The 25714-nt window shown below is 39.8% G+C and overlaps 1 protein-coding gene across 1 annotated transcript in view; it reads right to left on the reverse strand.

Moving 5' to 3' along the window:
* Nucleotides 1-3018: 3018 nt before the first annotated feature.
* LOC134215171 (protein G12-like) overlaps nucleotides 3019-25714 on the reverse strand; it is a 32074-nt gene continuing 9378 nt past the window's right edge. The window contains exons 2-3 of the mRNA XM_062694412.1: nucleotides 4199-4371; nucleotides 3019-3161 (exon numbers count right to left, since the gene is read on the reverse strand). Coding sequence (XP_062550396.1) covers nucleotides 3054-3161; nucleotides 4199-4371 — 281 coding nt within the window. The 3' untranslated portion in view covers nucleotides 3019-3053. The remainder of the gene's footprint in view (nucleotides 3162-4198; nucleotides 4372-25714) is intronic.

Genomic DNA, 25714 nt, shown 5'->3' on the forward strand with positions numbered 1-25714 from the left:
CTGTGAAATGTGAGGATGGTGAAGTGAAAGTATACGTTTTCGACATTCTCGAAAATGGTGGTCAACAAGTTATTAGTAAGGCGCAGGAAAAAATTGGAGCAAAACAATATGCGGAGGTTTTATGAGTCAGTCAATGGCATGTGGAGAAAGACATCTCCATCTTCCTTCATGTGCAACGACCAACAAGGGAATTTTCTGACAGATAAAACCGAAGTGGCTGCCAGGTGGAAGCAACACTTCGAGACTTTGTTGAATAGTGGAAGTGACGGTGCATCGGTGAAAAGAATAAATATTGGCGACTATGGACAAGCTGTGGAGTCACCCACACTAGATGAGGTTGAAAAAGCTGTCAAAGAGCTGAAAAACAATAAGGCTGCGGGGAAGGGCCAGCTCCGGCTGAACTACTCAAACATGGCAGTGAGCAGCTTTATGAAGTTCTGCACCATATTATGTCGAAAATATGGGAAGACGAGGAAATGCCTGCTAGCTGGTTGGACGGCCTCATTTGCTCTCTCTTTAAGAAAGGGCACAGACTGGAGTGCGCCAATTACCGAGGAATAACCCTCCTTAATTCGGCGTACAAAATTATGTTCCGTGTTCTGTTCAACAGATTGAGACCGCTTGAAGAGTCCTTCGTCGGCGAATACCAAGCAGTTTTTCATGAGGGCCGGTCAACAACGGATCAAATGTTTACCCTGAGACAAATCCTTGAAAAATTCCAGGAGTACAACTTGCAGACACATCATCTGTTTATTGATTTCAAGGCGGCGTACGATTCAGTGAAACGGAATGAATTATGGCAATTTATGCTTGAACATGGTTTTCCGGCGAAACTGATACGGCTGATTCGTATAACGTTGGACGGATTGAAATCAAGTGTAAGGGTTGCGAATGAAATATCGACATCATTTCTTACCTTAGATGGATTGAAGCAGGGTGATGCACTCTCGTATCTACTGTTCAATATAGCGTTCGAGGGAGCGATTAGGAGAGCTGGTGTGCAAGGAAGCGGTACCATTGTCACAAGATCGTATATGCTACTGGGATTTGCGGACGATATCGAATTATCGGGATTGATCGCCGTGCCGTGGAAGAGGCTTTTGTTTCATCTTGCCTACATAATTTTATGTCCAGTTTGGTTTCGAACATATCAAACAAAATAAATATGAGGGAATATCCAAAAGGCGTTTTGCATCGGGGCACAATAGGAAAAAGGAGGTATTTTTGGCCAAAACTATGAATCCTGCAATAAATGGTGATATTCATCATGATGATGATGATGGTCCCGCCACAAACCCCTACAAAGGTTTGAGCTAGACCAGAGGTTCCCTAACTTTTGGATATGCGACCCACCTAGCCGAATCCATTATTGCTTGCGACCCATCAGGTACCAAATGCATTGATTTTGTGAAATTAGATAAAAATGAGATCACGTTAGATTGGACAAATCATGATTCATTGCTTTATACCCCATCATTGTCTTTGTCAAAATTACGTCAAGGTTTTGGACTGGATGTGGATTGGATTTGGTTGGGATTTGAATTGAATTTGGGTTGGATTTGGATTGGATTTGAAATTTATTCAGATTTCGATTTGATAAGGATTGGATTTGGATTGGATTTGAATTAGATTAGGATTAGGATTTTAAATAGATTTGGATTTGATTTAGATTGGATTCGAATTGGTTTAGGATTGGTTTTGGATTGGGTTCGAGGTTTAGATTTGGATTGTATAGGACTTCGTTTTACTTGCTCAAATTTTCTTTCTTTCTTCTTTCTTATTGGCATTACATCCCCACACTGGGACAGAGCCGCCTCGTAGCTTAGTATTCATTAAGCACTTCCACAGTTATTAACTGCGAGGTTTCTAAGCCAGGTTACCATTTTTGCATTCGTATATCATGAGGCTTGCACGATGATACTTTTATGCCCAGGGAAGTCGAGACAATTTCCAATCCGAAAATTTCCTAGACCGGGATCGGGAATCGAACCCAGCCACCCTCAGCATGATCTTGCTTTGTAGCCACGCGTCTTACCGCACGGCTAAGGAGGGCTCCATCCAATCATTACTTAAATCCTAATTCTAAATATGGAATAGATTTGCGGGACAAAATAGTAACAAAATCATCTGTCATAAGACGAGTTTGTTCAAAAGATATTTTAGTTACCAGATAAAGATTGTCGCTTCGGTTCCCTTTGTTCTGCTGTCCGAAACATGTGTGGTACCTAACTGTCAAATCGTATGTATTTTTCCTTCATTAGATCCCCTATCCTCGCCAGCAAAAGATGTTTCGGACCGCGACGAAAGCGTCAATGTTTATCTTGTAACTAAAATATATTTTGTTTGTACCATCCCATTTAATTCCACCATTTGAGTGTATATTGACAGATACGTATTTCAACCTAACTGTTGAGGTCGAAATACGTATCTGTCAAGATACAATCAAGTGGTGGAATTAAATGGGATGATACAAACTCGCCTTATGATAAGTAAAGACATTCCACTAAAAATCTCAAAATAATTTTCTTAACAGTTACAAAATTATGAATTAAGATTTGTCTTTCGCGACCCACCACTGGACAGCCCACGACCCCCCTGGGGGTCGCGACCCACAGTTTGGGAACCTCTGAGCTAGACGATTTATTTTCTAAGCTAAGATATTAATGTTTTAAATTTCGCATAAATGCTTTTTTTTTCAAATATTTTGTTCTAATACCTCCACTATTGTTACCGTTTACCTTATAGCAACACGATATCAAAATGATGTCATAAATGTGAACCTAATGATTTGTTTCCTCCTGTTTTTTCGCTTTTGTAAATTTGTCATCAGATTTTCTAGCAAACCCTGTAAATAATGATCCTTGTGTATCTTATGATATAATGGATCATTAAAACTTTTTTCCCTTTAAAGGGTGAAAATAGTTCAAGTCTAAACACCTTCTCGTGGTTGTCGATTCAATTCCGATAGTTGTTTGTGATAAAGTGTGATATTTCTTTCAAGAACAGAATAACCCGCAATTCACGTTTTAATCCCCCTATATTGACCGTCATCGCTAGAAACTACTGAAGCTGAAGTATCCTTGTATCTGTTGAATCCAGCCGGGAATATCAAAGCCATGTCGTTGCAACCGCCAAAGAAGGGTCCTCAGCTGTTGGGAGCTCTGTAACGAATCACAAAAATCCATACCGTAAGTATCTCCGACAGTTTTGGCGAGAAAAAAGAAAAACTTTTCAGAATCAATTTCACTTTGCTAATCCAGCTCCCAGGGCAACGACAGATGTACGAATTTCGCTTGCCTAAATCTTATCATAAACTAGCGGCTACAGTTCAAACCAATACTATGCGGAATTGGTATGCCCAAATAAATGTTCGCGAAAAACGAGCAACGAGCAAAACACCTACTGGTGACAGCGCCTTACTCGTAATTAGCCAAGACCATCATGGTTCATGTTTATCGCAGAGTAGAAAGAAAACGAAATATTTTCCATACAAAACTGAAATTCAATAAATGACAGGAAATTTTCATAAACGTATCACATTTATCCAAAAACTGAGGAAATATTAGCAATAATTTAAGGAAAACATAAAAAAAAATCTCCCATAAAAAGAGGTTTATCCACCTAGCGTTGGTGGTGCCGTTTTTACGAATTATAAAAATGAGAAAAATACATAAGAAAGGTCAAAATTGCACTTTAAGGGATAGATTCCACTATTTATATCAATTCATACCTATTTCTGGTCATTTGAATGAATTAAGGTTCCCCCAAACACACGCGACGTGACAGTCGCGACGCGATTCTATCGCTTGGCGACAGCGATTCTGTCGCCGTTGGTATGGAAGCGTAAATAGAACATTGCCTGCAGCGACCAAACGATAGAATCGCGGCGACTAGTTGTCGCCGTCGCGGCGATTAAATCGCTTAGGTCTGGGGGAGCCTTTACAGCAAGTTCTGAACAAAAAAAACGATAGAAATAGATACTCAATCAAGGTAAACAAACAAACAATACGTGATTAACATGTATCATTCAAGTAAAAGAATATTGGCTGTGTCCACACTGTCCTTTCTTTAGAATGCGTATTTGTGGACCAAATGAAATGGAGAGGGCAGCACGTCGCCTTTGTCCTTTTGACCTTAGTTTGATTAGAAAATAAAATGTCAACGAACGCTCCACTGAAACCCTTACTGTAACACTTACCTGCAGCATACTAAGCACATTCTCGAAGTCCCCGCTGCCAATCTGCTCGAAAAAGTAGGAGAAATCATTGCTGGTCTCCAGCTTATCGAAGAATAGCAGGATTATCTCGTCCTGTGGCAGCAGTGCTAATATGTCATCGACTAATCCGTTCAGTCCCCGGGTGGTTAGATTTACTGCAATCAATATCGTCGTCATCCGGGATGGATGGATGGATGGTAGCAGATGCGGGTTTCGTGTTGATGTAGGCAAGGCACCGGGGCCAAGGGGGAAGAGAAAAGAGCAAAGGGATATAAATTCATCAACATGTTGACTTTGGATCATTTGTAGCAACAGCACACATACACGCACATACATACAATGAATCATGTGACAGAAGACGGCTTCTTCGGTGCGAAATTGGTTCCGGATAGGGTGCCTCCGGGCTGCAAAATTGATTAATAATTCAATCAAGCTCGCAAGCACCCGTTTCGATTTAGAGGATGAAGACTCTAATTCGAAAATACCGCACTCGATGCGTACGGACTGACGCGCCTCGATGCGTAAGCTCAATCATAACCCAAAGCTTTTCTATGTCGAACATGCACCACGCTCTTGCCAGGAGAGCTTGCAATCACCGCAATCAGGGCAGCATTCCATAAATGCAAACAAATGTCCGCCTGCATTCGGAATGTATTTCAAAAGAATGTTCCCATTGCATTGATCCGATACGGGGAACCGCAAAGCCTTCAATCCTGATTTGACATATCGCTTCATCGGCGAAGTGCTTTGTTGCTTGAAGTAGATCATTTGCTACCGTACGGATGAAGTGATGCTCAAGTAAGGATTAAAATTGTACTGATTATATGTTTCAAACATTGAAAGTGTGAGAGAAACCTAATGAGTATTGATCTTTTGCAATCCTAGCAGTGCTATAGGCAGTAAGATAATTGTTTCGTTAATTAGCCGATGAACGCCAAATTAATAAATAAGTGTAAGATGCCCTAGGAAAAGTGTATTCTGAACATATAATGAATTTAAAACATTTTTACACCTGTGCAGATTTCGACATCAGTCGTCTAGGCACGTTCGTTCAACTATTAAAAAGAACACTAATTGTCATAAACGATTTTTTTAAATTATTTTATTTGCTTACTAGGGTAACGGTACCAATAATGGAGGTATTAGTAAATTCACAAGAGGAAATATGTTTTAAACCGGTAATTAAGTGAAATTTACAACATCAAGACCTCAGGTGATATAAAAACTAATACATCTACTGTTAAAAATAAGATTGTTGCTATTTAACATCATCTTCAGTCCGAGTTCTGCCCCGGTCGAGTATAGACGCTTACTGGCAATTAATTAAACCAACTACCGCGATCGCGAAAGTATCATATTACCCCCGACCAAGACCGTGAAAGTGTCGAATCACCAATTACTAGTGCCGTCGACCGAAGCGTAAACAACATACATAAGGCTCTGAACTTGAATAAACCCTGCGCCACCGGGACACCAACTTGCCGGATGAGTGCATCCAATTTCCCCCGACTGGGGGAAACCTCTGGGGGAAACCCCAGAGAAATGATAATGGTGATGGAAAGGATGGAAGAGGATAAAAATTTCCACGGAGTGTCCCCGATACTTGTGGAAAACACAATCCAAAGTTACTGTGGAAGCGGAACCAGCGCAAAGAAAACGAAGGATGGAAAAATTCTAGTGACGGTGAGGAACGAATTTTCAACTCTAACGTGAAATCTGTGCTGTTATACGCTAGCGAAACATGGTGTGTATCAGTGGAGAACACTCAACGGCTGCAGGTGTTCATTAACAGATGCCTGCGGTATATAATTCGGGCCTGGTGGCCTCACAACTGGATCTCAAACAACGAGCTCCATCGTCGTTGTCACCAGAGGCCGATAACAACAGAAATTCGGGATCAGAAGTGGGGCTGGGTCGGCCACACTCTACGTAGGGGCGGAAACGAAATCTGTAAACAAGCATTAGACTGGAACCCAGCAGGACATCGCAGCAGAGGCAGACCCAGAGGCTCATGGCGGAGAAGCCTCAATAAAGAAATAAAAGAAGTCGACCGAAATCTAACCTGGCAACAGGTTAAAGCGATAGCCGGGCATCGCTCAGGATGGAGATCTTTCAAGTCGGCCATTTGCACCACCGGAGGTGTACAGGATCCATAAGTAAGGTGAGGAACGAACACCAGGCAAAAAACCTGGCTAAAATTGAAAAATTGTGTGACGAAATTACCGTCAAAGTGTACGAGCACAAAACTTTAAATTCGAGCAAAGTAGTGATAGTCTGCCGAGACTTGAAGGAAGTGAGTGACGACGAGCTTCTGGAAAACCTATCCTCCCAAAGAGTTACGGAAGTCAAACAGTTGATGAAAATGCGCGACAATGTTAAAACTCCGATGGGAGTTTTCGTACTTACGCTTAAAGGAAAAACACCCCCCAAAGAAGTTAAAATTGGATACACTGTGCTGGAAACAAGACCATGGTATCCAAATCCGATGCGTTGCTTTAAGTGCCTAAAGTTTGGCCACATTGGAAGAAACTGTTCAAGTGAGAAAAAGTGCGGGAAATGTGGAAATAACTATCATGAAGAATGTGAAAACCGAGAAAAGTGTATAAATTGTGGAAACGAGCACGGAGCGTTCTTTAATGGATGCCCCGTCTTAAAAAGAGAAAAGGAAATAATAAAAATCAAAGCGGATAAAAACTTGTCTTTCTGGGAAGCCAGAAAAATGATAGAAGATCAAAGCTCGAAAACTTACGCCGACCAAGTGAAACAACTAAACGAAGAAAAGAAAACCCTTGAAGAAAAGATCAGAGCTGACATCAAAAATCAGTTCGAAGTGAAGCTGAAGGAATACAAAGAAGAAATCAAAAAAATCACAAATGAAAACGAGAAAAAGATGGAATCCATGGAGGAAAAATACAAAGCACTGAACCACAAATTCGAACATCTGGTATTAGTTTACAAAGAGGAGAAAACAAGAAGAAAAGCAGCCGAGAATGAACTTGAAAGCCTGAAAAAAGACAACAGTAAACTACAAGCAACATTAAATTTGTACGCACCCTCCCATAGCGGACAGAAGAACCCAACTAAGCACACAAGAAGTCAAGAGAAGCAGCCAAGTTCACCTCCAAGGAAAAAAGGAAACAAAATGAAAGCAGTCACCGAAGAAGTAGGATATATTTCCACAGACCCAGAAAATAACTCAGATGACGGAAACGAGAAAATTAAATCCTAGAAAATAATAGCAAAACCAAAAAGCATTACAAAATAGCACAAACAACACAAGACCACTCAAGTACAATCAGCAGTGAACACCATATAATTTCATGGAATGTAAGAGGCTTAAGAGGAAGAAGGCCTGACGTCAACATCCTTGCAAGCACTTACAATACAATAGCTATTTGCCTTCAAGAAACTATGTGCCAAAATGACAACCAATCAGAAATCAGGATATTCAACATACCATCGTCCAAGAACAAATGGAGCAAGAGCAGCAGGCGGTGTAATAATCGCAGTAAAAAACGACATCGATAGTCAAATCATAGATATTGATACAGATCTAGAAGCAATTGCAGTTAACATCGGAGCACCACTGAACGCAAACTTACTAAACGTATACCTCCTCCGAGAACAGATCACAAAAGAGGATATTATGGCTTTAATAGAACAAATTCCTGAACCTTTCATCCTGGTAGGTGACATAAATGCCCATCATCCCTTATGGGGATCGGAAAATATCAGCACTAGAGGTACAACAATAGAGTCAATAATAAACGAAAAGAACCTGGTAGTTCTGAACAACGGTGAGAAAACCTACATAAACAGCGGCACAGGAATCGGATCTTGCATCGACATTTGCCTCTGCTCCTATTAATCAACTAGCAGGAATATTGGAACTTACCGTCTGTAAGGATTCACACGGAAGCGATCATATTCCACTATTTATGTCGACAACGTCGATATCGCCAGAATTTGATCGTACTCCAAGATGGAAAATGGAAGATGCGGTTTGGGAAGACGTCCAAAATCGCATTAACATTGAGACGAAAAAATGATGTCATCGATCAAGTAGAAGAAATAACTAAACAAATAATAATAGCAGCAGAACAATCAATTCCAAAAACTAAACCAACAACTGCTGGAAAACGTGTGCCATGGTGGAGCAAGAAGTAGCCACAGCTGTAAAAACTAGAAGAAAAGCTCTACGTAAACTTAAAAATAACAAGAACAAACCTCCAAGTCCGCAACTAATATACGAATATCAAGACGCCAATGACAGAGCACAAAAAATCATCACAGAAGCAAAAACTAGCTCTTGGAAAGAATTCGTCAGCAAATTCAACGTTCATACTTCGGCCAAAGAGATGTGGAGCAATTTTAGGAAAATTCAGGGAAAATACCAATCATCAGCTATCAGAGAAATCAACTTTAACGGCCAACGCATGAACACAAACATTGAAATAGCAAACAGCCTAGCCGACCACTGTGGAAAAATATCAAGCGATAAAGAGTACAATCAAAACTTTATACCATTGAAGAACAGGATCGAGCAAACACCTCTCGAAATAAGAAATGAGGATACAGCAGAGTACAACGCACCATTCTCCAAAAACGAACTAGCAGAGGCAATGGAAGGATTAAAAGGGTCATCTCCTGGTCCAGACAACATACACTATGCCATGATCACTCATTTGCCAGTAGAATATAAGAACCTCTTACTGAAAACATACAACTGGTTGTGGAATGAATCCATGTATCCAGTTAGTTGGACCAAATCATTCGTAGTACCTATTTACAAAGGAAAAGGGGAAAGAAACAACCCTGGAAACTATAGACCTATTTACCTAAACAGTTGTCTTGGAAAGATCATGGAAAGAATGATCAACAACAGGCTAATGTTCATCTTAGAAGAAAAAAATCTAATCAATCAACACCAGTATGCCTTTAGGAAAGGTAGATCTACTACCGATTATCTGGGCCATTTTGACAACATCGTGAGAGAAGCAATGCATAAAAAGCGGCTAACACAAGCAGTTTTTCTGGATATTAAAAAAGCCTACGACACAACCTGGCGCAGATTAGTTCTGAGAATAGAATAAGCGAATGGAAAATAGGAGGACACCTCATCAAATATCTTCAACAAATGCTGATGAAAAGGAGCTTCAAAGTTAAGGTGAACGGCACATACTCCCGCGACACGCTAATGGAAAATAGTTTGTGTCAAGGATCAGTTATAAGCGTGACCCTGTTCTTGATAGCTATAGACACCATATGCTCAGACCTACCACCACCAAACGTCCAAGTCTTACTTTATGCAGATGACGTAGTTTTAGTAGTCCAGCGCCAGCAACCAGAAGAAATTAGCTAAAACCTGCAACTTGCTTTGAAAAAAATTGAAGCTTGGGAAACCCACACTGGATTCAAGATCTCAGCCGAAAAATGTGCAACCGTAGTATTCAAAAAAGCGAGATCAAAAAAACAAGCCAACGTGAACCTTAAAATTAACAACGACAGAATACCATACAAGCTCAGTCATAAATGTCTTGGAGTAACACTAGACCAACACCTAACATTCAAAATACACATCGAAGAAATAAAGGCAGCATGCCAGCAAAGAATACAGTTTTTACGTTGCACAACCACCAAACAATGGGGTGCAGACCGGCAAACTTTATCAAAAATATACAAATCAGCTGTACTAGAGAAAATGCTGTACGGCGCGCCAATCACCTCCTCAACCTGTGAATCTACAATGAAGCAGCTAGAGAGCATCCATAACCAAGGACTGCGAATAATAACAGGAGCTTTTCAAACCAGCCCAATAGAAAGCCTACAAGCCGAATCGGGTATACCAAGTCTTAGAAGTTTCTTCAATCAAAGACTCGCTATCTTCGCAACAAAGCAAACAAACAATGAACAGGCTTTAACAAATAGTGCTACAAACGAAGAGAATAACAACAGCTCAGGAGAATTGTGGGCCCAAGGCCCAGCATCAGAGCCAAACAATATCAGAACAAGAAGCAAGAATATTATCGAAAATATTGGAATTCCTCTACCACCAAGCAAATCCCTAAATATACCAAAAACTCCGCCATGGATAAGAAAAGACATTCTAATAGACAAAACAATGATGTCGGCTAGTAGAAACGAAAAAAACCCAAATGAACTTAAAAAACTGTTTGCTGAAAGAATCCACACCAAATATAAGTTCTGCAAGCTGATATACACGGACGGATCAAAAAACGACTCTAAAACGGGATACAGCATAGTAAACCGACAGAAGGAATCATACGCAAGCGGACCCACAGTCTACTCAGTATTTATAGTATGGAGAGCCTTGCAATAATAGGATAAACCAGGAAAGCGTGGGCGCATATATTATTCGCACCGATCCTTTAAGTGTAGTCACATCACTAGAAAAGAAAAAAAACCAAAACCAGCTTGAAAAACGGGATAGTTCAACTGTACACCAGCATAGGGAAAAAAGGTACATCAGTAGCATTCATGTGGGTCCCTAGTCACATAGGCATCCCGGGAAACGAGCAAGCGGACAAAGAAGCAAAGAGTGCGCTTGCGATGAGCACAATTACGCGGAAAACAGTTGATCATTGCGAAATAAAACCATCCTTAAAATAGTATGACTAAAAATGGGAATCTGAATGGAATTCAACACCCCACAACAAACTTAGAGAGAGATAAAAAACACTACCAAACCATTCAAAGAGGCGCTAACAGGAAATCGCAAAGAAGATGTCATACTCAGCAGACTACGAATAGGCCACACCCGGCTAACACATGCATACTTACTGGAAAAAGAAGACCCACCAAAGTGCGTAAAATGTAACCACCCACTCACCATTAAACACATTATCGTTCAGTGCCCTGGATACGATGACGCAAGAAAGAAAATCGGACTCCAACCAAACATGAGGGAAGCATTAGCCGACGACAACAGTCAAGCAAAAAGAGTACTGGAGTTCTTTAAAGAAATATCGCTGATCGACGCGATTTGACCCAAAAGTGAAACCTTGAAGAAGAAGATGGAAACACCTTGATGAAGATGAAATCGCTGCAATAACTCTCAAGGAGAAAACGAACGATGTCATACAACGTAGTAATTTAAGCAGTGTCAATAAACTCTGTAAACTCTTGACAGACTCGAATAAAATTTTAAAGAGTCTATAATTAAAAAAAAAAAACATCATCTTCTTCTTCTTATTGGCATTACATCCCCACACTGGGACAGAGCCGCCTCGCAGCTTAGTGTTCATTAAGCACTTCCACAGTTATTAACTGCGAGGTTTCTAAGCCAGGTTACCATTTTTGCATTCGAATATCATGAGGCTAACACGATGATACTTTTATGCCCAGGGAAGTCGAGACAATTTCCAATCCGAAAATTGCCTAGACCGGCACCGGGAATCGAACCCAGCCACCCTCAGCATGGTCTTGCTTTGTAGCCGCGCGTTTTACCGCACGGCTAAGGAGGGCCCACCATTTAACATCAACAACTACTAAAAAATGCTTGCACCACTAATGGGTACACTATTCCTTTAGTGGTGATACAAATTTTCAAATTGCAATATATTGGTACAGTTGCTCAACTGTAGGTACAAGGGAGCCTGTTTTATCCAGCTTTCCACGCTAGCCATAATGGCGACTGCTATAAAAAATCTGACAGTAACTGCTTCCGACGCTGAACTGTTTCCGACGCTGGTCGTAACTCAGAGCAACCATTTTCACATTGTTTATTTATTGTGAAAACTGGAATTACTCGAAGGAAACGGAGAACAATTTCTGTAACAAGTTTTTAACAATTAAATACTTATTATTAATGATAAAATACAAATAAAACTACAATTTTTATATTTTAGGTCGAAGTCATGTTTTCCGGCAACAATAATTCTAGCACCCGCACTCAGTTGATGTTCTATTTAACATGATGATTCCCAAACAATACGCAGTGTAAGAGAAAGTTTTTTTAAACATTTAAATAATCAGATCCCAATAGCTCCGAGATATTCAAATTAAACTTGTGCGAGCTGTGTGTTATAGTTCCTCAAAATTGGCGCTAAAATTGAACCGATGACTAGAGACGAATACTAGCTGGTTTCACTAAAAATCTAGGAGAGGCACTTTATACAGTTACAACAGTGTTCAATCCAAGGTTCTGAAATCGGAAATCCAAGTAAATCTTTGTGGCAAAGCCTGGGGTGTTTCATTCATATTTAGTGTATATTTTATTATAATTGCTAACGAAATGAAAAAAAAAGCTCTAAGCTCAGAATTATGTGCCTAAGGGCCGTTTCTTCACCTCCGCTTAACTCTTAAGCGGTGCTTACCCATACGTTTAAACCGGGTTTAAGCACTAAGCGGAGGTGAAGAAATCGGCCCTAAATCGTATTTTTTTTCGCAAAAAAATATAAATTGAACAACACTGACTAATTAAAGCTTATTCTTACGATTAATCACAACCAAATCTTCTGTGTATGTTTATTTTTCCTATGTTGATTAGTTCCGCCGGCTAGGTCGAGGTTGACAATGTCTTACTTTCTGGAACTTATCAATCGGAATTGGAGGCTTGTGATCGAAATCATCGTCTGAATGTATTGTTGAGCGGCGGCGTGCCGATGTGGAGAACCTGCCGGCTACTCGCTGCAGGTCGAGCACGTTCTGCTCTGGATGGTGCGTGAACATATGAACTGGAGTCGTGAGCTCCCACTTTCCAATGTTAATAATTGTCGCAAAAGTAGAATGAATGTAAGTTAAGTGCGGAAACGCTGCGTAGGAGACATAACCAATTAGAAAAATAAATACTATTGAGTTTAAACCAGCACAGACACTTTCATGCTCAATTCGCAACCCAATGAACGAGTTAGCGCCAGGTTTTTGTTACCTGGGTATCATGGACATCTTTACATCGTGCTTCTCACAAGGCTTCTTCTGAATATATTTATTATCGGAAAAACAAACTAGCATTCAATTTTACACTTTGGCCCAGTGAAGGCTAATTAGTTATTGCATGAAATATGTGGAAAATCATTGTCGAATGAAGTGGAACTTACACCTTGGAGTGCAGGAACTAAGTTGATTTATAAAAAGCATTGTAATTAAAGGATGGTTTACAGCTCGGAAAACGTGTCACGGGATTTGGTCCCCCATGAATTTCTGAAGGGCGGGATTTACGGGATTTGAGCATGAAAGCGAAACTCCTGCCCTCAATCTAAATATTATTCCTATACGCTGACGTCGTTCAGACATCTTGGCTGGAAATCATCATGCAATAAAGCTTCACATCAATAGTATATATGGGTCTCCAAGTGTGTACTGGAATTGTTGACTCCTGGAAGAATACTTCGGCCTAAAACATAAAGCTGCGTATTATATTTGTAGGTTTAAAATAGGTTTTGAACATTGAAAGCTTGTTACACAAAAATAATCATATTGCTTCAAGTTGTTCCATTTACCGATAAATAAACAATGGAAAATGGTTGCTCTGAGTTACGACCAGCGTCGAAAACAGTTCAGCGTCGGAAGCAGTTACTGTCAGATTTATTTATAGCAGTCGCCATTATGGCTAGCGTGGAAAGCTGGATTAAGGAAAATTATTGTTTTCAATAGTTTTTCCAGCAAAATTTTGGGAAAAGGTAATTTTTTTTTATCTAACTTTTATTTGGGAGGCTCATTTGCCGTGAAGCGCTACGGAGCCGAAATCATACAGTTTTTCATGATTCTTATACACTAATGTTAGTATTGGGGAACTGAAAGACTCGCGGTTTGGTCGAGGTTCTTCTTCTTCTTATTGGCGTTACATCCCCAACACTGGGACAGAGCCGCCTCGCAGCTTAGAGTTCATTAAGCACTTCCACAGTTATTAACTGCGAGGTTTCTAAGCCAAGTTACCATTTTCGCATTCGTATATCATGAGGCTAACACGATGATACTTTTATGCCCAGGGAAGTCGGGACAATTTCCAATCCGAAAATTGCCTAGACCGGCACCGGGATTCGAACCCAGCCACCCTCAGCATGGTCTTGCTTTGTAGCCGCGCGTCTTACCGCACGGCTAAGGAGGGTCGAGGTTAGGGAATATAAAGAAAAGGTAAATTGAACAGCATATTTATAGCACGACGCATCACCTAAAACCATCATAGAGTGTATAACTACGAAAAAATCTGGAGACCTAGCTGTCAAAGATTTTAAAGTACAAGATAGTCCACTCTTTATTTTCCCATACAAGTCGTTGCAGAACAACTTTCCTGTAGTGCAGCCCCAACTGGTGAATAGAAGTCAAACTATTTTAGTAAAAATGATCAAAGTATCCTAGAATTGTCACTGTTCTATTGTCAACAACAAACATGTTGATTGTTGACAGAACTCAAATATGTACATAAAAATTTGCCAACGATTCTGATTAGGTTCCATGATTAGATATGTAGTAGTTTTTTTTTCGGTGAAGGCTGCCGGATGATTAGGGATCCATCATGTTTGTTGGAGAAAGGGGCAATAGTATAGGCGATGGCGCGATGTTTTTGAAAGGAAGGATGTTAAAAATAAGAACAAGAACAATCACGAACCAAGAAAGAAAATATGAAAAACTTTAGATTTTAAGGAAATTAGCCATTTGAGGTTTCTGGGAAACAAGCCACCAGAAGCACTTATTTTTTATATGTTCTAAATCGGTACATTGGCTCTGCGTAAAAACTATTATATTTCCATTAGATTATTTGATCACAAATAAAAAACGGCAAAAAATGAAAAATCGCCGGAGGGTAGCACTTTGATTCCAATAAACCGAAAAGATAATGACGTTTAGCATTTCATTTTGTTTTGATTGTTTCGGAAGCAACGATGAGCTTCTACGCGTTGATATGGAAGGCAACGATGCGCCGCCACGCGTTGATTTCATGAAATAGTTCGACCGCCATCCGTTGTAGCGTCGTCGTGTTCGCCAGTTTTTGGCAAGAGTGGACTATATTGTTAATATAAAATATTTGTAGCTGTTTACGTTCGCTCATTTCTTTCCATTATGAAGTAAGTAACGAACATACAAACGAGTTTCACCACGCTCACATTTGCTTGGACGCAGGAATCTCCGTAACATTTGCTTGCGACGTATCGACCTTCATTCAACTTGTCAATATGCTGCTCAAAATTAGACATAATGTGCGCATCAGCAATTGATATTGCATTATAATAGGATATATCAACAAGGTGGACGGTAACCTAAAGCAGTTGTCGAAATAGGAAACAGTGCATAACACACCACGACTCAGTGGCGATAATCGTTTTTCAGCGCGTTTATTCTATAATACATTTATTATACTTTTTAGTTTAATGGTTTTCTCCAGATATTTCATCAGTAAGTTAATGCGCTTCTTACACACTTAGTTTTTATTTCTGCAGCTCGGCAAAAATCCGCTCAGGCGTGCGCCAGCAAAATAAAAAAATGATATTCCGGCAAAAATGGCGTTTGTTAGCTGATTTTCGGCAAATAATTTGCTGATTTTCAGCAATTTTGACAGAAATCTCGGCAAAAAACATGTTTGCTGGGGCACGGCTAAGCGATTTCATTTCTTTTGGAGATGTATTACTATTTATGCCTAAAAATTTTAAACATGTTCATCATATAAGCATACAGGCATATGGAGACGCATGGTGCATTATTTCATCAACTCCTTGGAAGTGTTGCTTGTATCCACAAGTAGGCCTCACCAAAGCGACCGTCTGCCGCTCAAAGCGCACAAGCCCAAGTCCTGGTATCAGGAATGACATGAAAGGAGACCCGACGACGAGATAGAAGCGTTCTACGCTCGGCTAAAACAGACATATGATGGATGCCCACTGCGGGACATCGAAATCGTCATCGGCGACATGAACGCACAGGTAGGGAGGAAATGTATAGATCCGTCATCGGACCAGATAGTCTGTACAACGTATCGAATGATAAAGGCCAACGATGCATAAACTTCGCAACCTCCAGCGGAATGGTAGTCCGAAGCACCTTCTTTCCCCGCAAAAATATCCACAAGGCCACATGGAGATCACCTAACCAAGAAACGTAAAACCAAATCGATTACGTTCTAATCGACGGTAAATTCTTCTTCGACATCATGAACGTACGCACTTACCGTAGTGCGAACATTGAATCCGACCACTACCTCGTTGCAGTATGTCTGCCGCTCAAAACTCTCGACAGTGTACAACACGCGTCGTTGTCGAACGCCGCGGCTAAACATTGGGCGGCTACAAGACGGTGGACTCACCCAAGGATACGCGCAGCAGCTGGAAGTGGTACTTCCAACAGAACAGCAGATAGACGCAGCTTCTATTGAAGATGGCTGGAGAAATATTCAATCTGTCATTGGTAGCACTGCAACCGCTGCGCTTGGCACGGTGCCCCCGGATCAGAGAAACGACTGGTATGACGGCGAATGTGAGCAGTTAGTAAAAGGGAAGAATGCAGCATGGGCGAGATTGCTGCAACACCGCACGAAGGCGAACAAGGCAATATATAAACGGGTGCGGAACAGACAAAACTCGATTTTCCGGAGGAAAAGCGCCAGCAGAAAGATCGAGACCGTGAAGAGACGTGTAAACCACAAACCATTTCCACCGATCTTCCAGACGAGCATTGTAATTTTGCAAACCACAAACCAATTTCTTACGGTCTCCCAGGCGAGGCTATGATGTTCTTCAAACCACAAACCATATTCCGACGGTCTTCGAGACGCGTCTTGTGATTTAGCAAACTGAAATATATCACTCGTCACAATTTAACCACTTGAATTTAACTCACCACATGAAATCAGCGACAGGATCAAAAAAATAGACCGGCAGGATCGCCAATATGTGTGGCTATAAATGGCCGGAACAAAGTTATGGCAGCGACTCTCCGTGCGTGTGCACGCCGCGGAGGTCTGACTAGAAGAGGAAAAGTCATGGCTTGCTGTTCGCCGATTGACACGCTGATTTGTGAATCTATCAATACACGCTGAAGGCATTTTACTCAAACCCCACAAGACGGAGCAACTGTACCGCGCTAATAACACACGAAAGTTCTATGAGAAGTTGAACCGTTCACGTAATGTCCATGTGCCACAGTCTGATATGTTAAAGGACAAAAACGGGAACCTCGTTACGAACGAGCGTGAGGTGATCCAAAGGTGGCGCTACGATCGAATAGAGTTCGCCGCCGTACCAAACTGACTATCTACAAAACGCTCATTAGACCGGTAGTCCTCTACGGGCACGAGGCCTGGACGATACTCGTGGAAGACCAACGCGCACTTGGAGTTTTCAAAAGGAAAGTGCTGCGTACCATCTATGGTGGAGTGCAGATGGCGGACGGTACGTGGAAGAGGATAATGAACCACGAGTTGCATGAGCTGCTGAGAGAACCATCCATCGTCCACACCGCGAAAATCGGAAAACTGCGGTGGGGGACAGTAACCCGGTAAAAATGGTTCTCGACAACGATCCGACGGGCACAAGAAGGCGAGGTGCGCAGCTAGCAAGGTGGGTGCACCCTCCGTAGACTTCGTGGTTGGCGACGTGTAGCCATGGACCAAGCCGAATGGAGAAGATTCTTATATACCGCGCAGACCACTTCGGCCTCAGTTTGAATAAATAATAATAATAAGATACGCGGCTACAAAGCAAGATCATGCTGAGGGTGGCTGGGTTCAATTCCCGGTGCCGGTCTAGGCAATTTTCGGTTTGGAAATTGTTTCGACTTCCTTGGGCATAAAAGTATAATCGTGTTGGCCTCAAGATATACGAATGCAAAAATGGTAACTTGGCTAAGAAACCTCGCGGTTAATAACTGTGGAAGTGCTGAATGAACACTAAGCAGGGAGGCGGCAATGTCCCAGTGGGAGATGTAATGAGAATAAGAAGAAGAAGAAAATTGATATTGTCGTCTGATATTTTATCTCTTATATCAATCATAACCATATCTCATTTTGCTATCCAATCAACATTTGATATTATTGAGTTATTTTCGTCTACTCGGGTAGACCTCCAAAAAATCATAATAATTGTGACGAACAAATGTTGACTTTCATTACTATTTAAAAGTTTAATCAAAATGAAAGATCAACAATCCATTATAATGCAAAGTTATTGTGAATTGGAGAACATACACTTATCAGAGTAGTGCTTAAACACACATCAGTGTATCACACGCGCTTGAAGCGGAATAACTGAACATTTTGCATCAACACTTATTTAGGGCAGATTTTATTTCCATTTCAACAAAGTAAGATTTTAATGACTTTCCTGTGTGTTGGAACGCCGTAATCTTATCAAAAGTGTAGAATAATGAATTCGATTCACCTTCTAGAAAAGATAAAGATTCATTATCTAATCTGAATATGAAGAGACACTTTCCTTTCCATGGTTTTGTCGCCTTGAACAGACGCCAACGGCTTACTCTTAGGGCGGGATTTAGACCATCCAAACGAGAAATAACTTGATGAGCCGATGTTCGTTCGTTTGCCAGCCGGTTTGGCGGAGAACATTATTCCACGTTCATTAAATCTGGGCACAGTTGGCCTCTCGAGCAACTTATCGTGTCTAGGATACATGTTTCGAAGAAGCTCTTCCACATCGTCCGAAGTTAGGGGAGAGACGTTCAATATGCGCCCCCTAAGCAAATCTTCGAATTTAACGATGATAATGGTCGAAATTATGTACTTCCAATGTGTTAACCACTAATTTAACTTACCATCTATGATACGGAATAAAAATTTGGACGAAAAACCAATTATATTCCGAGAAAACGATTTTATTTTGAAGCGCTGCATTTTCGTGCAATTTCAAACTATGCGGGTTGAAACGCGCCACCCCGAGGCTAAAACGCGCCAGCCTAAAAATGTAAACAAACAGCAGTGAACTGACAGAAGAATCAAGTAGGGGAGAGACGTTCAATATGCGCCCCCTAAGCAAATCTTCGAATTTAACGATGATAATGGTCGAAATTATGTACTTCCAATGTGTTAACCACTAATTTAACTTACCATCTATGATACGGAATAAAAATTTGGACGAAAAACCAATTATATTCCGAGAAAACGATTTTATTTTGAAGCGCTGCATTTTCGTGCAATTTCAAACTATGCGGGTTGAAACGCGCCACCCCGAGGCTAAAACGCGCCAGCCTAAAAATGTAAACAAACAGCAGTGAACTGACAGAAGAATCAAGTATCAATGTATGAAAAGTCCTATTCTCGTTTCCACTGCAATGAAATGTAAATTAATTTTTTTTGCAAAATTTTCGTGTAATTAGTTGATGTGTGCAAACAAGATATGTTTATTCTTTAATTTATTTGGTTGGCGCATGTGACCTTGTGCATTACGGAGCCAAATCACGATTTTCTGTGCATGGTACATGTATCACACTTCCAAGAAGTGAGATCTTACGGTCTACATTAGTAATCAACGATCTATCGGACTGCTTCGAATGTGATATATGCCCTTTGTGATACGTAGAATAGAACGTGTTTACATCATAGGTTCTTGATAGTCCAAGAAATCCCTGGATTAAGGCTATAAAGTCTATAGAAGCAACAAAAAATCGATCGGACGGTTTTAAACATGGTACATGCCCTTTATGACACATAGAATAGAATGCGTACCCAGCATAGGATCTTGGTCATCCAAGAAATCCCTGGAATAGGCCTTTCGGTCTACACGCGAAACCAAAGATTTCTTAGATTGTTTCAAATATGGGACTTGCCCTTTGTGATGCACAGAATATAATGTGATCAAAGTATGAGTTCTTGGTCATCCAAGAAATCCCTGGAATAGGCCTTTAGGTCTACATGCGGATCCAAAGATTACGATGCGAAGTGGTATTACCTGTTGTCATGGGTTGTAGGTAGTCTACGAACTCTATACATTCAACGTCTGTTGATTAACCTTCGTATTGGAGGCAGATATTGAAGAATATACAAGTTGTGTGACCCCTTCTTGGTATATGTTTGTATTCCAAGTAGTTCTTGATGTTGTCACTGAAGACAGGTAGTCTACGAACACCATAGATTCAAGGCCTGGGGATCAACCTACATAATGGAGGCAGTTATTGAAAAATAAACAAGTTGTGTGACACCTCCATGGTATTTGTTAGTATTCCAAGTAGCTCTTGTTGTTGTCGTGGGCTCCAGGTAGTCTACGAGCTCCATGGAGTCAAGGTATGTTGATCAACCTCCGTAATGGAGGCAGCTATTGGAGAATAAACAAGTTGTGTGACCCCTTCTAGATATATGTTTGTATTCCAAGTAGTTCTTGTTGTTGTCATTAGTGCCAGGTAGTCGACGACCTCCATAGAGTCAAGGCCAGTGGATCAATCTCCGCAATGGAGGCAGTTATTGAAAAATAAACAAGTTGTATGACCCCTAGTTAGTATATGTTTGTATTTCAAGTAGTTCTTGTTGTTGTCGTGGGCTCTAGATAGTCTATGAACTCCATGGAGTCAAGGTCCATGGGTCAACCTCCGCAATGGAGGCAGTTATTGGAGAATAAACAAGTTGTGTGACCCTTCTTGAAATATGTTTGTATTCCAAGTAGTTCTTTTTGTTGTCGTTGGCTCCAGAAAGTCTTCGAACTCCATAGAGTCAAGGTATGTAGATCAACCTCCGTAATGGAGGCAGCTATTAGAGAATAAACAAGTTGTGTGACCCCTTCTAGGTATATGTTTGTATTTCGAGTAGTTCTTGATGTTGTCACTGATGCCAGGTAGTCTACGAAATCCATAGATTCAAGGCCTGGGGATCAACCTACGTAATGGAGGCAGTTATTGAAAAATAAACAAGTTGTGTGATCCCTTCTTGGTATATGTTTGTATTGCAAGTAGTTCTTGTTGTTGTCGTGGGCTTCAGGTAGTCTACGAACTCCATAGAGTCAAGGTCTATAGATCAACCTCCGTAATGGAGGCAGCTATTGGAGAATAAACAAGTTGTGTGACCCCTTCTTGGTATATGTTTGTATTCTAAGTAAGTTTTTGCTTTTGTCATTGGTGCACGGTAGTCTACGAACTCCAGAAAGTAAAGGTCTATGGGTCAACCTACGTAATATAGGCAATTATCGGAGAATAAACAAGTTGTGTGACCTCTTCTTGGTATATGTTTGTATTCCAAGTAGTTCTTGTTGTTGTCGTGGGCTCCAGGTAGTCTACGAACTCCATAGTTTCAAGATCCGTGGATCAACCTCCGTTATGGAGGCAGCTATTGAAAAATAAACAAGTTGTGTGACTCCTAGTTAGTATATATTTGTATTCCGAGTTGTTGTCGTGGGTTCCAGGTAGTGTACGAACTCCATAGAGTCAAAGTTTGTAGATCAACCTCCGAAATGGAGGCAGCTATTGGAGAATAAACAAGTTGTGTGACCCCTTCTTGGTATATAACTGTATTCCAAGTAGTTTTTGTTGTTGTCGTGGGCTCCAGGTAGTCTACGAACTCCATAGAGTCGAGGCCTGGGGATCAACCAACGTAATGGAGGCAGTTATTGAAAAACAAACAAGTTGTGTGACCCCTTATTGGTATATGTTTGTATTCCAAGTAGTTCTTGATGTTGTCGTGGGCTTCAGGTAGTCTACGAACTCCATAGAATCAAGGTCCATGGGTCAACCTCCGTAATGGAGGCAGCTATTGAAGAATAAACAAGTTGTGTAACCCCTTTTTGGTAAATGTTTGTATTCCAAGTAGTTTTTGTTTTTGTCATTGGTGCCAGGTAGTCTACGAACTTCATTGAGTCAAGGCCTGTGGATCAACCTCCGTAACGGAGGCAGTTATTTATTGTTATTTATTGAAAAATGAACAAGTTGTGTAACCCCTTCTTGGTAAATGTTAGTATTCCAAGTAGTTCTTGTTGTTGTCGTGGGCTCCAGGTAATCTTCAAACTCCATAGAGTCAAGGTCTGTGGATCACCTTCCGAAACGGAGGCAGTTATTGAAGAATAAACAAATTGTGTGACTTCTTTCTGATATATGTTTGTATTTCGAGTAGTTCTTGTTGTAGTCGTGAATTCCAGGTAGTCTACTCCATAGAATTAAGGTCGGTGTATCAACCTCTTCAATGGAGGCAGTTATTTGAAAACAAATAAGTTGTGTGGCCCCTTCTTGGTATATGTTTGTCTTTAAAGTAGTTCTTTTTGTTGTCGTGGGCTCCGTAATAGACGTAGTTATTGAGCATTAAACACTTTTTGTGACCCCTTTTTGGTACAGTAATATCCCGATTTTTTCAATCCTAGTAAATTTTGGGGGGATGAAATAGAAAAAGGCAAAATACGTGAAAGGAACCTGTAATTTCTTGTCGAACAGGCTTACAAAATTGTTGACAGATTCTCTGTAATGATCCATAATAAACCACAGGTGGTGAAAGTTATTTCATGAAATTTATTGTTTTCGGTATTATTTGAAAACAATAGAAACGACAAAAAAAAATTAAAAACTTTTGTGGTGATAAAATCGGGTCGAAAACGTGGTAAAATCGGGGTCGACAAAATCGGGTAAATACTGTATATGTTCGCATTCCATGTGGTGCATGTTATTGGCATGGGTTCGAAGTAATCTACGAAATTCGTAGAGTTAGGGCCTGCTGATTAACCTCCGTGATGAAGCCATTTCACTATGGGGGATCCCCATACAAGCGAGCGGTCAAAAATAAAATTGGACTTTTCAAGTGATTTTCCACTTTGCTTTAGCTGTGTATGGTCGAAATAGCATGAATATATAATTTCTAACACCTTTAGGGATCGTCTATGAATTACGTAATATTTTTTTCATAAATTCGATTAACGTGACAAAGCAATCCAATTTAGGAAGTTTAATTTTATATGTTTTCTTGAGGAGAAGGAAGGGGTTGTACAAAAACTAAGTACAGCAATTTATGGACATCATGGAACCTCCCCTTCTCCATCCTCATTTGTGGACTGTCGTCTATATATTTTTGTATATTTTTTGCGGAAGGTAATCATTTTTGTGGGAAGAAAGTAACAAAACGCCTCCCCTACCAATAAATCTAATAACTTTCATTGCTCTAAATCTGAAGTTGGCGGCGAGAGAACCGAATTAATGTTAAAAGACATTAATTTCATGACATTCAGTGATATTTTTTGTTCTTACTCTCATGCCTCACAATTTGTATTTAGAACAATCTGTTTGACAAAGTACTAGGTTCTGAAGGATCCTAAAGCATTAAATGTTAATCAAAGAATCAGAAGTCAAGAACGAGTAAAGTACGAGACACTGAAGACGTCCTAACAGGTCGAAATACGTATATGTAGAACTAATACGAGTTGGTGGAATAAAATGGAATTTTACTAAACTCGTCTTATGACAGTGAAAACATTCCACTAAAAAATAGTTAAACAATTTTCTTAAAGAATCAGAATTGGAAATAACTTTTGAAAAAGGGTATTAGCAAATTAGAAATCGCAATCCCATGACATTTGTACAAGTTATTCAAAAATAAATGAGAATAATATATTCTCAAAAATGTGAACATTCATTCATTCCACAATGCTCCATTGTTCCGAAAAGCAAATTTCTTTCAATTTGAATAACAACACTATTTAAATTATTTTTGATTTGTTTTCATGATTTCTACAAGTTATATATAGCATCATTCTTTTCTGTGTGAAGGTTTAAATCTTTAATGATATTTTCTTCAATTCCATCAACGATGGAAGATGACATGAATTCATCTAAAGTATCAGAGGATAAAGAACTTTTAAAAATCTTCAAATATTACAAAATTACGCATGGCATAAGAATAACTAAGTGAATTTTTTTCCAATGTCTCCTCGTTATCCAAATCGAGCTTAAAATAGATCTGATTCATGTAAGGCACGAAGAAAAATGTCAACATTTGCCTCTCTTGATCATTTTCTTGCATTATGAGTTCTAAATTTCTTCTTTTTTTATATTGACTTTCCGCTGGTTGTTCAGCCAGTGAACCTCAAAGTGTAGATGAGTGAATAAATATTTCCCTACCTTTAGCCAGACATTCATGAACACTAGCAAGAATTTCATACTCTCCGTACTAACTAAGATATTGTTCGTCTTTACTTTTGCAATAAACATGTCAGGAATTATTGATTCCATGAGATTTATAAATATTTACATACTATGAAACCTCATATTTAGTTCTCCATCAGTAGCTAATGAATAGCTCAGAAAAATAGGTTTAGGGAAATGACTCAAACCACTCAAGCCCCAAACGCAATTCAGCGGAATGGCGACGGAACCAGTAAAATTTGACAGGAAATATATAAATTCCGTTACAGCTACCGTTGTGATGTATGGGTTCGGGGGTGGTATTCATTCTCTCCTTTGAAAAGTTCAAAAACTTGTTATAAATAAAGTCGAAGTTATTACCAATACATGTATTTTGACCATACCCTTTGAGCCCATAGTTCAGTCTGGCCCATTTTCAATAGGAAACGATGGGACTAGATTTCCCGTCGAATGAAACTTGTTGCGAGAAAATCGTACACAAATAAGCGTCTAAATGGCGATTTGCGCACATACATACAGACGCGCATGCACACACATACAGACATCACCTCAATTCTTCGAGCTGAGTTAGTTGATATATACCACTACGGATCTCCGGGCCTTCTATCAAACATTCGTTTTTGGAATGAGCATTAACCTTGGAGTACGAGAGAGGCAAAACACAGTAAAAAAATAAATGAAAAAAATCAAAGTGATTTAACTCCTGTTAATTGCAAATACTGGCAAAGAAATTATTTCGGGAAATTTTAGTCGAAGCTTCGTCCTTGATGTGCATCATAAAAGAACCCGGGATTTCTGAGGAAAAAAGTTCTTCACTATCAAAGTTGAAAATAGCGTCGTTTTGGAAAAAATATTGTTTCCGCATTTTTTCATTTTTTTCACAATGTAACCATTAGTTTTTGCATACCATTTTAAAGCTTATACAATTACCTTTGTAATGATGTATTAACATTAAAGAAAAACATTAAGAAAATATTTCAATAAATAGTTGAAAGTAAAATATTTTTTCAGGAAATTTGTTAACTTTTTTACCCATTTCTGACTTTGACACCTTATATCTTTGGAACTAGTGCACCTAGAGACTTCAAATTCAGAATTTCTCTTAATTAGAGTATTGACAATGGAGAGAAAATATTTTAAAATAATTCGGAAGACATGACATTTTCGATTAATGACCGCCCGAAATCCTATAGTGCATTTATCGAAAAAATAACAAGCTGTGCAACCTCATCTGAGTGAATGTATGCATTCCAAGAAGCTTTAGTTGTTTCCATGGTAGTCAAGGTGTCTCTATGGGGAAACATTATTTTTCAAAAATCAGTATCTCTGAAACACCCACCACGTGAAAGTAGATGCTCTTCTCTTTCATATAGTGGGTAAACTAAAATGTTCTATCGGGGGACCTAGAACAATTTTTATTTTTTCACTATTTTTGGTGCAAATTCCATAGAAATCTCAAATGATTTAACCCCTCAAAAATGTATGGAA

The sequence above is a fragment of the Armigeres subalbatus genome, chromosome 2, assembly GCF_024139115.2.
Source record: "Armigeres subalbatus isolate Guangzhou_Male chromosome 2, GZ_Asu_2, whole genome shotgun sequence".
NCBI classification, from domain to species: domain Eukaryota; kingdom Metazoa; phylum Arthropoda; class Insecta; order Diptera; family Culicidae; genus Armigeres; species Armigeres subalbatus.